The sequence below is a fragment of the Elephas maximus genome, chromosome 2 (assembly GCF_024166365.1).
Source record: "Elephas maximus indicus isolate mEleMax1 chromosome 2, mEleMax1 primary haplotype, whole genome shotgun sequence".
Taxonomy (NCBI): Eukaryota; Metazoa; Chordata; class Mammalia; order Proboscidea; family Elephantidae; genus Elephas; species Elephas maximus.
Window position 1 is genome coordinate 197,318,033 of NC_064820.1, and position 16,228 is coordinate 197,334,260.

The 16,228-nt window shown below is 40.9% G+C and overlaps 1 protein-coding gene across 10 annotated transcripts in view; it reads left to right on the plus strand.

Moving 5' to 3' along the window:
- ZNF346 (zinc finger protein 346) overlaps positions 1 to 16,228 on the plus strand; it is a 56,687-nt gene that overhangs the window by 5,096 nt on the left and 35,363 nt on the right. For 8 of the 10 annotated variants that reach the window (XR_007516195.1, XR_007516192.1, XR_007516193.1 and 5 more), the window contains exons 2-5: positions 8,655 to 8,758; positions 9,310 to 9,402; positions 11,355 to 11,499; positions 15,545 to 15,730. Coding sequence is in view for 5 of the 10 variants with exons in the window: in XM_049874384.1 (XP_049730341.1) it covers positions 8,655 to 8,758; positions 9,310 to 9,402; positions 11,355 to 11,499; positions 15,545 to 15,730 (528 nt within the window). In the remaining 5 variants the exon portion in view is untranslated. Of the gene's footprint in view, positions 1 to 8,654; positions 8,759 to 9,309; positions 9,403 to 11,354; positions 11,500 to 15,496; positions 15,731 to 16,228 lie in introns of all 10 variants that reach the window. The other 2 variants (XM_049874388.1, XM_049874387.1) reach the window with 2 other exon arrangements.

Below are 16,228 nucleotides of genomic sequence, written 5' to 3' on the forward strand. Positions count from 1 at the left end.
GCAGTTCGAATTCACCAGCTGCTCCTTAGAATTCCAATGGGAAAGTTCTCCTCTGTCCTGTAGGGTTGCTATGAATCGAAATCAACTCAACGGCAATGGGTTTTGTCTGTCCTTGGTATCAGGGTAATACTGGCTTCATAACATGATAGAATGAGTTTGAAAATGTTGCATCTATTTTCTGAAAGAATTTGTGAAGGATTAGTATTATTTCTTCTTAAAATATCTGATAGCAGTCGACAGTGAAGCTACTTGGGCCTGGCTTTTTCTTTAATTCAATTTCTTTTCTTGTTTTATATATATGTTCAGATTTTTTTGTTTTGTCAGTTTTGATAATTTGTCTTTTGAGGAATTTATCCATTTCCTCTAAGTTGTCAAAATTTATTGACATATAAATTGTTCATGATATTCCCTTATAATCTTTTAAATTTCTATAGAGTTGGTAGTTCTCCTTCATACCTGATTTTGGTAATTTGTTTCTTCCCTATTAATTTTCTTGGTCAGTCTAGCTAAGGTATGTCAATTTTATTGATCTTTTCTAATTTCTTACGGTGGCCAAAACCCATTGCTGTTGAATCTATTCCAGCTCATAGCCACCCTATGGACAGAGTAGACTGCCCCTTAGGGCTTCCAAGGAGAAACTGGTGGAGTCGAACTGCCGATCTTTAATTGGAAGCCGAACTCTTAACTACTGTGTCACCAGGGCTTCTCTTAAGGTGGAAGCTTATGTTATTGATTTGAGACTATTTTTTGTTTAAAACTATAGATTTCACTCTTAAGCACTCCTTTAGCTGCATACCATAAATTTTTATATATTGTGTTATATACTCAGTTATGTATTCGGTTCAAAATAATTTCTAATTTGCCTTATGTTTTCTTTTTTTGGCCCATGTTGTTCAATTTCCACATATTTGGAGATTTCCCTGATTTATTCCTATTGTTGATTTCTAACTAAATACCCACCGTATTCATAAAATATTCATCGTGTGAGTTCAGTCCTTTTAAATGCAGTGAAACTGGTTTTATAGCCTAATATATAGTTTATCCTGTAGAATGTTCCAAGTGTGCTAGAAAACAATGTATTCTGCAGTTGGTGGAGTGTTCTGTATATGTCATTTGGGTCAAGTTGGTTAATAGTATTGTCCTAGACCCTTGCTGATTTTCAGTAGTTGAAAGTGAGGTATTGAATCTTCAGCTATTATTGTTGGTTTGTCTGTTTTTCCTTTAAATTCTGGTTTGTTTGTTTTTGTTTTTATTTTTTCTCTTTTTACATGTTGAGTCTGTCGTCAGGTGCATATACATTCTATAATTTCTATATCTTTCTGATGTATTGACTCTTTTATCATTATGATGGCAAGGACTTTAGCCAGCTGCAAAGTCTTAGGGAACAGCCTCCACAAGACTGTCCTCACTTCAGACACCGGCTGCAAGTTCAAGGGCCCCCACCACTGCTCTCAGTTTTGATGTATCTCTAGAAAAAACTCACTGAAATCAGGGAAGCAGTATACTTATAAGTACAGTTTTATTATAGCAAAAAGATACAAATTAGAACTCGCCAAAGGAAAAGACACATAGGGTGGATTCTGGGAGAGGTCTAAGCACAGAGCTTCCAATCATCATCTCCCTGTGGAGTCATAGACAGCATTGCTTCCTCCAACTATAGTGTGTGGCAGTACTCACAGAGTGTTGCTGACCAGAAAAGTTCGCTTGAGCTTTTGGTGTTCAGAGTTTTTACTGGGCCTCAATCAAATACTACCCCTGTAGCTAATGTTTAGTCTCCAGCCCTTCTTGGAGGTTCAGGCTAGTACTTTTAGTCTTCAGTTTCTCTGGAGCTCAGAACTGATAATGGTGTGTCTCAAATCCCCCATCATAAATCACATTATTAGACTGTCCAAAGCTCCCAGGAAAACAAAGACTCCTATCAGGAAGAACATTCCAGGGGCTACCTCCCAGTAGCCAATAGCAGAGGCCAGACCTCTCTTTGGGTAAGATTAATTCTTATTTTATACAGTGACATGTCCCTCTGTCTCTAATAATATTTCTTGTCCCAAAGTCAATTTTTTCTGATATTAATATAGCCACCTTAGCTCTCTCATGGTTACTTTTGTGTGGTATATCTTTTTCCACTCTTTATTCTCTACCTATTTGTCTTTGAATCTAAGGTATATCTCTTATAGACAGCAGATAGTGGAATCTTGCTTTTTTTAATCCAATCTGACAATCTCTTGTTTTGAGTGGAGTATTTAGACCATTCACATTTAATTATTGATATGGCTGGATTTACATTTTCCATTTTGGTATTTTTCTCCTTTTTGTCTTCCTCCTTTACTGGCTTCTTTTGTGTTATTTTTTAGTATACCATTTTAATTCCTCTTTTGATTTTTTTTTAACTTTTTTTAGAGTTGTTTACTTAGTGGTGCTCTAGAGATTGCAGTATGCATCTTAACTCATCACAGTCTACTTCAGATTAATACTAACTTAATTCTGGTGAAATATAAAAACATTTATCTAGTATAGCTCCATTCCCTTCACTTCCTTTGTGCTTTACCATATTTTTATGCAGATAACACACACCTTCCACATTTGTTTGCCAACTGCAGCGTCCCCCACAAGGTAGTTTTGTAAGTACACTAGGCTAATTTTTTTTGAACAGCAACATGTGAAAAAAAAAATTGGGCAGCAGCACTTATGAAAACGATTTGAGGGGATAGGGTGTGGTTGGCAAAGAGATATAGAAGATGTGTGGCAGTGGGTGGGTTTGTGTGTTATTTGCATAAAAATATAGTATTGTTATGTATGTTACATGTATGTTATGAACCTAAAGATACAGTGTCATAATGATTGTTTTATTTTATACAATGTTGTGTCTTTTAGTTAACCCACATATTTACCATTTCCAGTGCCCTTTATTTCTTCCTGTGGATCCAAGTTACCATCTGATTCACTTCCTTTCAGGCTGAAGGGCTTCCTTTAGTATTTCTTGTAAGGCATGCCTGCTAGCAATGATTTTTTATTTTTAATGTCTTTATTTTTCCTTTGTTCTTAAAGGATAGTTTTCTTTTTAATAGCAGCTTTATTGATACATAATTTACATACCATAAAATGCACCCTTTAAAAGTATATGATTCAGTGGTTTTTAGTATGTTCACAGAGTTGTGTAACCATCACCACTATCTAATTTTAGGATATTTTCATCATCCTGCAAAGAAACTTGTACCCATTAGGAATCGCTCCCCATTCCCCCCAACCCCCGGCAACTACTAACCTACATTCTGTTTCTATGCGTTTGTCTATTCTGGATATTTCACATAAATGGAATTACACAGTATGTAGCCTTTTGTGACTGGCTTCTTTCATTTAGCATAATATTTTAAGCATAGTTTTGCTAGATGTACAGTTTGTGGTTGACAGTTTTGTTCTTCATCACCATTTTGAATACGTTACTCCACTGCCTTCTGGCCTCCATTGTTTCAGATGAGAAATTAAGTCATTAAGTACATTGTTGTTTCACTATACATGATGAGTCATTTTTCTCTTGCTGCTTTCACAATTTTCTCTCTTTATCTTTCAGAGTTTGACTATGATATGTTTAGGTGTAGATCTGTTTGTGTTATCTTATTTTGAGTTCTTAGTGATAAATGTTTTTCATCAAAATTGGGTAAGTTTCAGACATTATTTTTTCAAATTTTTTTTGTCCCTTTCACTCTCTTCTTCCTCCTGGGATTCCCATACATTGATGCAGTTCCACAGGTCTCTGAGGCTCTGTTCATTATTCTCCAGTCTTTTTTAACTCCCTGTTCTTCAGATTGGATATTTTCTATTGATCTGTCTTCGGTTTCACTGATTCTTTCTTCTGTCATTTTGAATCTGCTGTTGGGCCTCTTCGTGGATTTTTCATTTTCATTTATTGTATTTCTCAACTTCAGAATTTCCATTTGGTTCTTTTTTAACATGTATTCTAAGTAGGAAACTTTTAGCATTACATCATTAGTCCCCTTACATTTGCATTCTTCATGCCTTTATCAAATTATTAAAATTTAAGCCTCTTGAGACCATTAACAGTGTGTATTCACAAAATAGGTAGAAGTGCTAAGACTAAGTGACCTTAATGGGACTAACTGTTCACTTAATTCTTGTAGACCACCCTGCCCATTGGACTGTAATGCTTAACCAACCTGAACCATGGGCAGGTAATATCCAGGCTTCTCTTCTTAGAATCTTTTGTCGTTTGCTATTTTCCAACTATACCCATACCTAGAAGCCCACTGCCTCTGGATAAGCCATAATAAGCAGGGTAGTAAATAAGTTTCATCTTTCTCTAAAGACCAGCTGCACTCAATTAGTGAATTTCTAAAGAGATGAGTTGAAAATTCTAAGGCTATATCTAGGCCCAAGGAATAGCAGGTCATAGATCAGCAATGTTCACTGTTCACTTTTGGAATATAGGAGGTGTTTTAGACATTCCGTGACCTGCCCTTCTGGCCCAAAGTCATCCTAAGGCAACTTTAGGCACCCTAAGTCACTCAAAGACAGTTGTAACCTGGATTAAAGTATCATGATCATTTTGTTTCCCAGATACTGCTTCTCCTAAAATTCTTAAGTTTATGAGTTAGCTTATTGTCCTTCACTAGCTCTCTCTAGCCCTACTTCATTGACCCTGTGAAAATCAACCTATGCTTCATAATCTAGATTGCATCTCTCAATATATGCCCCATACATCTTCTAGTTGGCTACAGTATGGATGCAAACTAGATTCTTCCAATCAGATACCATCTCATCAGATTCGGAAGGCAAAAATGCAGTGAAGACTATATTCCTGTGCTTTTGGATATTGTTGCTGTCAAGAAAGATCATGGAACTATGAGATCTTACTTCATCCATGTTCCAGCGTCTATTCATAGGTCGAGAGGCAGGTTAATTGACAGCGGAGGCCCCTTGCTTCCAGCAAGTCTGCAATGGAGACCTCAGAGACAGCAGCTCACCTTTTAGAACAATAAAGTGTTGTTCCTGGAAGCCCAACCTGGGTATCCATTCTTTCAGCCTCTCTAATGATTTTCTAAGCACTTTTATGTCAAATCTTTTCCACTGTGGAGAGGGTGGTAGTTGGTGGTTGGATTAGAGTTGTGCCTGGATATCAGGGTACAGGGATGTGCGGTCACCCCCACTTTCTCAGAATCCTGATAATTCATATAGGTTCTCCTTCCCTCTGCCAATTCTTATAGGGCTGGACTACCTTCAACTTCATAAACCTCTCATGGTTGTTATGGGTCAGGAATTCAGTAAAGACTTGGCTGGACAGTTCTGCCTTGTAGTCACGTATGACGTTATAGTCAGAAGGTGGCCAGAGCTGGAACAGTAGGGGAATGGAGCTCCTAGGGGCTGGCCAGGCATCTCTCTTCCTCCATGGTAGTCTCAGGACCTCTCCATGTGGTTTTCATGCATAGAATAATAGAATGCTTTGGGCTTCCTCACAGCTTGGTGGCTTCAGAGCAGTGAAACTGCTTACGTGGTGGCTAAGGCTTTAATAGCATTTGGTTCTTTTTTATAATTTTGCCTGCCTTTGTCTGTATTGCTTAATGGTCAGCCAATGATTGGACAGAGTTTGTTTTCAAACACCTGGAACCAGTAAGGCCTCTGTCCTCTGCTGTTGGATCTGTACGTGAGTATGGAAGCACATTCAGAGTTTGGGCCACGTTGAAATCTGCCCTGGCTTTTACTTTGCAGTGAGCCCTTTTGCATCTCTTATGCACATGTGTGCAACCTCATGACTGGCCAGGAGTGTGTGGCTAACTTGGACCCTCGCAGGTCTTCACTGTCACGCAGTCTCAGCCAAGGAACTGCTCGCCACAACCACACTGCAACCTCAAGTTAGTAGAGCTGTGGCCCTCCCTGCTCACCTACCTCTGAGATCACCACTTCCACCAACAATATTGCTGGGTATGGGCATTATCCACTGCTCCAAATCGAGTGAGTCCCCCTTCTACTGGGAATCTACTGGTTCTCATAGCCTGCGCCATCCTTTCAGAACCTTATCCCAACTGAATGCGAGGGATGATGGGAGCAGACCCAGGTGAAAAAAAGTTCATACCCAAAGTCCAGCAGTTTCATAAGCATAAACACTTCTCAGATTGTTGTATGCCTCTAGTCAATTTTCAGAGTGCTGAAATGGTTGTTTCAATTTTGTGCAGTTTAATAGTTGCTTTTGGTGGAATGGATAACTAGAAGCCGCACTCCTCTGCTCATTTTCTTTTATATTCAACTTCACTTCCTTTGCCTGACTTCTAAATTCAGAGGCTCCTAAAACTCAGTACCAGGCCATCTTTTCTTCACCACCTACTCTAGGTGCTCTCTTCCAGCTCCACAACTTTAAATGTGCTCGATATACTGATGATTCTCAGTTTTATATCTCCAGCTCTGACCTCTCCCTTAAGCTCCATCTTGAATCTCCAGCTGAGTATTTGACATCTCTACCTGGATGTCTAATAGACCACTCATTTAGCATGGCCAAAAGAATACTTCAGTTTCTCCTCCAAGGCTGTCTGCCTTCAGTTCTCATCTCATGTACTCTCGAGTTCCTGTAGCTTAAATTCAAAACTTAAGATTTATCCTTGATTTCTTACCTTCACCCCCACACCCAATCTGAGAGATTGGGTGTCTCATCTACGTCCAGAATATAATTCCAAATCCTCCACTGTTCTCCATCCCCATTGCCAACCTGCCTAGTTCAAGCTTCCATCATCTATTGCCTGAAAGACTGTGACAGCTTCGTTACTCTTCTCCTTGCTTCCATTCCTGTCCCCGTACAGACTGTTCACTCGACAATCAGAGTAATCTTTTCAAAATATAAACTAGGTCTTGTTGCTCCCTACTGCATTAAGAATAAAATCTGTAGTTCATGCCATGAACATGCCAAACTCATCTCTACTTCAGAAACTTAGCACTGTTTCAGGTTGGACCACTCTTTCCCCAGACTTTCTTGTATCTGATGCCTCCTCAGGGTGGTCGTCACTGCCCCCACTATTCTGTATCACTTATTCTTGTTTTTGTTTTTCCTTCATAACATTTTTTACTCTCTGTCACTGTCTTGCTTATTTATTTACTTTATACCCTGTCTGTCCTCTTTCTGGTCTGGCCCCAGGCTGGCATATAGACAACTCATTGTGAGTGCAGGTATGTAGAATGTGTGAGTATACAGTGCAGCCGGAGAATGGCCTCCAGCAGAGAGGTGCAGGTCGTTCATTCACCAGATACCCACTAAGCCCCTGCTGTCGGTCAGGTATTGTACTTGATACTGGGGATACAAAGTCATAAAGGACATGATCCCTGCTTGTTTATTTTATAGGGAGCCAAATTCTGAATATTCTTAAAAGGCAACCCCATGTCCTTTACTAAAACAAAATCCAGACTATCTAGGCAAGGAGGGGATAGCTGGGCTCTGATTCCTGTATATCATCTTCCCCATTTAGGCTTCTCATTCTGAGGTACTTCCCTTACACCCCTCCCGTTTTTTTTTTTAAAGCGCTGGCCGGAATGTGTTCATAGATCGCCTTCCCTCGGTTTTTCTGAGCACAGCTGAAGCAGGCAAGGCCTTTCACAAAAATTTACTAAACAGTGTAGAAGAAAAATGGAAAAATAAACAAGAATCCTCAAGGGCAGAGTAATAGCCTGCCACCTCAGCCCTTCTGCCCAAAAGGACTGGCATAGGTAAACTTTTGATCTTGTGGAGTTCACACCGAGGAGACCTCCCTCCAAGGCTTTTTCATGGTTTTTTGGTTGAGACTAGGAGATAGTAGACTTGTCCTCCCCTCCCAGAGGACTCTGCCTCGGATTATCAGTGCCATGATGGAACTTATGCCTTGGGTCCCTCCTCAGAGAGGAAAAGCTTTGTTTTCCAGGCCAAACAATTAACCAGAGGTTAACACCATGTTTCCTCAAGTGTGAAACTTATGTCACGTTAGGTGATTTAGATGTTTCAAAGTCAGATCAAGAACAGAAAAAATTACTCCCTTTTCAAGTCTTTCAGTCCTTCTGATTCTGTCAGTGGGGGAGTCTCAGTTGAGTGCTACCATGTCTTAACACCGCTCTTCAGCAGTTGTTCTCCTTTTCTTCCTCTTAAATAGAGCTCTAAGCCTCTGGCATCAGTACCTGGCTAGAATTGTCTCATTTTTATTGTATTTGCTTTTATTGGTATCTTCTTAAGATACTAATCTAAAGATTCCTTTTTAAAAGAATTTATTAAGTAGGGAAAGTTGCCTTACGTAAAATTATAAAATAAGTAATAGTATAGTTTGTGTGGAGTCCCAGGGTGGGACAAACAATTAAGCACTCGACTACTAAGCAGAAGGTTAGTGGTTCAAATCCACCCACAGGCGCTCCAGAAGAAAAGCCTGGCGATGTACTTCCAAAAGGTCACAGCCATTGAAAGCCCTTTGGAGCACAGCCCTGCTGTAAAACACGTGAGGTCGCCATGAGTCAGAATCAACCCTACAGCGATTGGTTTAGTTTTATAAGTGGTATGACAACATAGCATGAGCCATAAAGTTAGGAGGGGCTGAGTGATGAGGTTTGCTGATACAGTAGTGTGGCAGGGGTTCAAAGACCATGCTGTTAAGGCAGATGTTTATTAACTCAAAAATTTTGTATTTTCCCCACTGTAGTGGAGCACATGATCCAGAAGAACCAGTGTCTCTTCACCAACACCCAGTGTAAGGTTTGCTGCGCCTTGCTCATATCCGAGTCCCAGAAGCTGGCACATTACCAGGTATGCCTCCGAGCTCCAGAACGACTTTACTTTCTAGGCCCCAACTTCTCCCTGGCTTGCACAGGAAAGTGTAATTCCTTCTTAGCCACCCAGACATTGCCTCGATGCATGTTGGTTTGTGACTTGAAGGTTGACTTAACTGCTCCGAGTGTCATCTCTCCCATCTCAGTCAGGACCATTATGCTTGTATCTTCCCTTGCAGCTTCATGTAGCAGGAAGTATGAGCTTCGGCTTTAAACAGACCTAAGTTTGAATCACAACTCTGCTACTTATTTTGGGCAAGAAACCTCACCATCTTCAGCCTCAGTTTTTTCATCTGTAAGATAGGGATGATAATCATTTTCTCACAGATTGGTTGTGGAGATTAAATTGGACAGCATGTAAAGTGCCTTGCACAGAATAGAAGCTCAATAAGCTAGGCTTCTTCCCCCACCCTCTTCTCATCAGAAGTTTTTGTAAGGAGGAACCATATGAAAATCTAGTGTTTCTGAGTGCCTTAGGTATGAAATGGCATTTGGCTATCTTTGATCTTTTTTCCTGGGTTCTTGCAGAGCAAAAAACATGCCAACAAAGTGAAGAGATACCTAGCAATCCATGGAATGGAGACATTAAAGGGGGAAACGAAGAAGCTAGACTCAGATCAGGTAATACAGCTGCCATGTTGAGACCGCTCACTTCCTGGTGAAGCCAGCAGGCAGAATGGTGTGGTGGAAAGAGCATGGGCTTTGGAGTCAGACCAACTTGGCTTCAAATCCTGGCCCTGCTGTGTGACTTGGACCTCGATTCTTCCTTTATAAAAGATGAGGATGATAATACCTTTTACAGCTTTTCCAAACTAAAATGAAAGAGGGTTTATAAAAAGCACCTCACACAGAGCCCGGCACATAGTAGGAGCTCAGTAAATGGAGCCCAGTGGTTTGTTGAGCAGGACAAGAAGCTGCCCATTTATTGCTCAAGGAGAGAGAGTGAAAGGGAGCCAGTCTGCTTGCTTTCTTGAGATCCAGGGAGAAATGCCAGGCTCAGCACTTGACTGTTTTAAACAAACAAGTGGGAGGAGTGCCTTTCCAAATGCCTGCTCTGATTGAGATGTAATCACATTTGCTTTTTGGCTCAGAAACAGTGTGAGAATTATGCTCAAATGATACTCCACCCCAGAGAGAGTACAATTATTTTTATTCCTCAAGAAGCTGTGCAAAGGTCAGCAGCCCTAGGCTCTGTGACCTGCTGCTGGTTGTGTGACTTTGTGTAACCTCCCTAAAATGAACCTAATAATCCCTGCCTCTTAAGGGTATTGTGAGGTAAAGTTCCAGTTCCCAGTAGATGCTCTGTGAATAGGAGCTTACTTTACAAACTGTTTCCTCCTATTATAGTAGCCACAGGTTTGGAAGGGCCTTGCTCATCTCTTCTGTAGATTCCCTGGAATTATCCTCTAGTGGCCCTTCTCCTTATGATTTAGAATTTAGGAAGACAAGAGTCTCAGTTCCCTCACTAGTCAACTCTGTGACCCTGGGCAAGTACCTCTTGGTGCCTTGGTTCCTTCAACTCTTGGGGTGGTCCAGTGATAAAAATGAGACCACATATATGGAAGGATTTTGAAAACTACAATTCTATGTTTGTAAGGGGTTGTTAACATCCAGCCTCACTCTCCTTCCTGATCTAGGTAAATGATTACTATGTTACAGCAGTGGTTCTCAATTGGAAGCGATTTTTGCCCCCAGGGCACTTTGGCAATATCTGAAAACATTTTTGGTTGTCACAACTTGGGTTGTGTTATTGACATGTAGTGGATAGAGGCCAGGGATGCTGCTAAATATCCTACTGTATACAAGACAGCCCACAGCAAAGAATCATCCAACTCAAAACGTCAGTAGTACCAAGGTTGGGAAACCCTGTCTTAAATACCGTATTCAGAGATCAGACCTTTTCAGACTTTGGGAACCCTTAATATAGGCATGAAATACATTGTTTTCTAATCTAATCATAATCAGCAAATGAAACCCAGTGTTCTGCTTGCTCAACAAACCCTGAGCATCTCCTGTGTGCCAGACTCAAGCACAGTGCTAGGGCTAGGAGATAGGTCAAGCAGTCCATGCCCAAGTGTTGTACTTTAGTTCACATAAAAGCCTCCTAAGATATGACAGTGGCAGTTTAGGGTGAGAAGTGGTATGCTAGAGGTCTGTTTAAAGCACTCTAGAGATATAGGTGAGGAACAAGATTAATTCTTCCTGGAGTACATGCACATTAAGGGCTTGATATTTGTTTGTTGAATGATTTTCTTGAATGAAGGTCTCCTAAAAGAAATTATTTTAAACTGGGCCTTGAAGGCTAAACAGGCATATGCCAGGCAGGCAAGGAAGGAAGAGCATTCTAGGCAGCAGGAATGGCCCAAACAAAGCAAGCAAGTATCAGAGAACAAAGTTGGGAATGGTGAGTAGAGATTGGGATGAAATAGCTGAAGATTAACCCAGAAGGGTAGGTGGGGGTCAGCTTGTAAAGGGGCCTTGGATGCCCATCCTCCTGTGGGCAGTGGGAAACCATTGAAGATTTTCTGGCTCAGCAGTGGCATGATCAGACCTGTGTTCTCTCTCCCAACCAGAAGAGCAGCAGAAGCAAAGACAAGAACCAGTGCTGCCCCATCTGTAACATGACCTTTTCTTCCCCTGTCGTGGCCCAGTCACACTACCTGGGGAAGACCCACGCAAAGAACTTAAAGCTGAAGCAGCAATCCACTAAGGTGGAAGGTACTGGTTTTCCTGAGTAGTGCTATATGGGCCGGGTGCTCTCAGAAATGCTCACTGGGGCCACAGACTTGGAGAGGTTGAATTGCTTTTGTGGAGCCCTTAAAAATATCAAAATAGACCCAGCTTCATTGAAATGTAGCCTGAGTTGTGCTCACCTAACCTCCCTTTCTTTATTTACATCAGTTTCCCTCAGTAGAAGCTTCTTAGCCCCGAGCTTTTGTCCTAATAATTATAACTCAGGAGTAGAAAGTCCTCAAGGCAGTGCACACAGGGAAAGCATCCTGTCTCCTACCTCTCCCACTTAGATTTGATGCCCCAGCATCCCCCTGCCCTTATCACCATGTGTTCTAAGTTGAAAGCTGAATCCTTGTCTTTTACAAGTGCTAGGGTTACACCCGGTTCACTTTTATCCTCAAAAACCGCCTGTTCTCCTCAAGACAAGGGACTTACCTTTCAAAGCAGAATACTTCAGTGCTGCTACTATCGCCCAGCAAGCTGTGTCTGCAGCTGCCGTGAATCATTCTCAGTGCAGCGGCTTCTAAAGTAGCCCTCTTTATCTTGTCACCAACTGGGGCTCAGCCCTCACTTTCATCTCATTAACTTCCGACTTTCTGGGGTATTTAATCTCCAGTAACTGCAATTAGTGAATTGAAATTTCTGCAAATGAAAGTTCTTTGATCTTTATTTAATTTTTTCTTCATAATTGTTGCTTCTCTCTTTGCCTTGGAACAAGGAGCATACTACTACTTGTTCTTTTTTTATATATTGGCACTCCAAGATATCAATGTTTTGAAAGACCTTTGAAGATAGGTTGCAAAACCACTCATAATTGCACCCTCCTTATCATACCCAAATCCAGTTATTCCTGGTATGAGACAACAGAAATGGGCTTTGAAGTCACAGAGACCTAGTTTTAAATGCTGACACTGTTATTTGCCGTCTTTGTGACTTGACTTCTTTGTGTTAGAGTTTCCTTACCTATGAAACACAGATAATACTCTACTTCATAGGTGGTAAGGACAAAATAATGTGTATAAATCACCAAGACTGTAATAGATACTCAGTAAATGACAGCTACTACTGTTATTTTTGTCATTATCACCATCATCAAGATAGCCAGTGAATGCATCCCTCCATAAAATGTGGTAGTTGGTAAGTATCTACCACCTGGAGGATGTCATTGGCCTTGTTTATGGTTCATTCATTATTAAGCTCTAATAGTGCTAATTGCTTTTGTTATCTGTAATGATACAGAAAAGATTAAGTATTAGGCCAAGGGAACTAGTTTAGGAACAGAACTTTATAAGGTCACAGACTTTCCTTTCCACAAATGAGAAAGGAATACCTATGCCCAGGAATGCCCTGGCCCTGGAATATGCTCAGTCCCAAAGACTCTACAGTCAGGTTGTTTTCTATATTCACTTTCGGCTTTGCCACACGTGGATATGTTTTTACATAATCCATGTACCATTTGTATTCTGCTTTTTTTCTTTTAATTTAATTTTATAGTTTAAGCATATTTCCATGAGTTTATAACTATACTTCTGAAATTAAATAAATTTTTCTAATGCAAAAATAATATAAGCATCTTATGGAAAATATAGATAAATGGAAAGAAAAGTTACCCGTAATTTTCTCATTATCAGAGATGACTACTGTTAACATTTTGGAATACTGTTTCTCCTTTTAGTCTTCTGTTGTGTGTATGTGTATGTGTCTGTGTGTATATTCAGTTTATTTTATATATACCTAGGTTAAATCCATGCATATGTGCGTATAAACATAAAAAATAGACTACCTGAAATAACGTTATTGTCTTTATAAAAATGGTGCATGCTCATTATGAATAATTCCAGTTCAAATCATGCAAAAGGTACAAAGAAGAAAGCAGAATATCACCCAACTCCTTCCACCATAGAGAAACAATGTTAATATGCTGGTGACTTTTCAAAATACCAGTATACACATATAGCTTGTGCATATATCTTTTAATAATGATATCATATCATATATATAATTCCTTTTTATACTGTTTTTATTTAATATTTTACCATGTTATTAAAAACTTTTTCATAAGCATTTTTAATGACTGCATCACATCCCATCATACCACAGTTAACTGTTTCCCAGTGTTGAACACTTAAGTTTTTCCCCTCTCTCCTTTTCTTGGTGTTGTAAATAACACTACAGTGAACATTGCTACAGAACACTCTTCATACTTTAGGCTATTTCCTGAGAGAAGACTTCCATAGCTCTCATTTGTATTGGATGACTAATAGCTCATTAAGCAGTTCCACCAACTTAACCATTTATCTGAGATGCTTCTCTTCAGTATCTTTTAAAGTACTTTTATCCCTTAATGACCATTATTACCCCTTTTCTGATATAAAAAATCTATATTCATTGCAGAAGAGTTGGAAAATACAGAAAAGTACTCTTTAACTGTCAGCTTTTGGTCTTTTTTCCATGCATAATCTGTGTTTTTTTGGTTGTGGTTATATAAAATTGAGGATGTAAGAAACATTACTTTAACACCCCTTTTTCCACTCAGCAACATGTACTGAATATTTTCTCATATTATTAAATATTCTGCAACATGTACATACTTTTCAAATGACTTCGTGAAACAAAAATCAGTGGCCAGGGAAATTGAGAGCCTTGGTGGAGCAGTGGTTAAGTGCTCAACTGCTAACCAAAAGGTTGGCAGTTCAAATCTACCAGATGCTCCTCGGGAGAAAGATGTGGCAGTCTGCTTCTGTAAAAATTTGCAACCTTGGAAATCCTGTGGGGCAATTCTACTCTGTCCTACAGGATCACTATGAGTCCAAATTGACGTGATGGCAGTGGGTTTTGGATATTGGAAAACTCCTGTGGGGAAAAGACAGAAAGTTTCTTCTGGATTGCTAGAAATTCTCAAAACCTCCCTGCTGCGGTGGTGCAGGGCTGAAAGAGCATCGAAGCAGCCTGTGCCATCTTGCCTGCCTGGGAATGCTGCCAACTCCTCCCCCCACCAACTAATAGGGGGCCTGGGCCACATCATGGGGACTTGTTAGTGAGCTGCATTATCCGGTTTATAAGGCAGCCGGGTACGGCCTGTAGACAGCCTCAGGAAGTAAGTTGACCCACAAGAGGCTCACACATATGCCCACATCAGGCTCCGATTAGCCAGGCTTGTTGACCAGAGTCAAGGACATTTTCCGAAGGTGAAAGCAGGAGCTATAGCCCTTAGGTCTCGTTGCCTTACTCTGACAAATTGGCATAACAAAGAGGGCATAGGCTTTAGGGCCACACAGACCTGGGTTCGCTCACTAGCTACACGATCTTCGGCAAGCCACTTCCCCCTCAGTTTTTCTCTATAATGTGGCAAAATGATACCAACCTCATGGGGTGGTTATGAGGGTCAAAGGGAAAAATATATGTACAAAGAATGTAACTAAATGGTAATGGCATCCTCTTCTCTCCCCCACTCAGGCTGGAAGGCAATATGGCCTGAAAGGTGTCCGTAGTACGAAAGGCCTTTTCTAAATGACTGTGAGCTCCAGGGCCCCAAGCCCTCAATTTCTGCATCTGTGCGTTGTCTTCCAACTCTCTAGGATACTTTGAGGATGGGAATAAAATATCCAAACTTTTTGTCCCACTTGTATCAAGTTCCAGGGAATTCTGAGATGAAAAGACTGCAAGTATATATATCCCCGCTCTATTGTAGTTTGGCAACTTGATAACAGACGCTCAGAGCCTCCTCAGAATATGAGACAATCAGAACTCATGTGCCTAAAGTAGTTAAAGCTGCTGAACGGAATAGCTGGTCTTTGGACTCTCCCATGTCTTCCCAGCTTCCCCAATTAGAGAAGGTGTTCAGTGTGTCATTCACACAGGCAGTGCCACATCTGCAGGTGTGACTAACTAGTGAGTCCAGCCTTTCTTTCCAGTCAGCATACTCAAAAGCCTGGCACCTTCTGGGTTTTTCACTGTTACTGTTTGAACTCTCTCGCCTCAGCTTTGTTGAAACACTTTACAAACCCTTTTCTTGTGGCCTCCACCTTAGCCTTGCACCAGAACAGAGACATGATAGACCCAGACAAGTTCTGCAGCCTCTGCCACGCGACTTTCAACGACCCTGTCATGGCTCAACAACATTATGTGGGCAAGAAACACAGGAAACAGGAGACCAAGCTCAAACTCATGGCACACTATGGGCGGCTGGCGGACCCAGCTGTCACTGACTCATCAGGTGAGGGGGCCCCGCTTACATCCAAAGTGGACACCAAGGGGGCTTGGAGCAGGGCTTGGCTCTCCTGACCAGCCAAGGCTGTGCTTTTCCTGCTTAGGTCTTCCAGCAGGCATTGCAAACTCAGGTGCCTACAGAAGCCAGATAGGAAATGTAAATGAGCCAGAAAGGGGCATGGTCAGCTGGAGCATGCGTGACCCTTCCGGTCAGCTCTATGTGGTATTCCCTTGTCCTTCAGTTCTTGAAGAGAATCTAGAAAGTCAGATTTGAATAGGATCTAATTTTTAAATGTGCAACTAATTTCAAAACATGTTTAAACCCTGTGTAAGTCAAATACTTCCACAAGCCAGTTTGGGCTAAGGGCCACCAATTTGCAACCTCTGATTAAACTCACTAAGTATTCTCAGGGTACCTGCTTCCTCAGCAGGAAGGTCTGCTCGTATCCCTGGGATAAGAATATTAGGCTGTTTCCCTGACCTCAAGATGCTAGTCAGCATCATA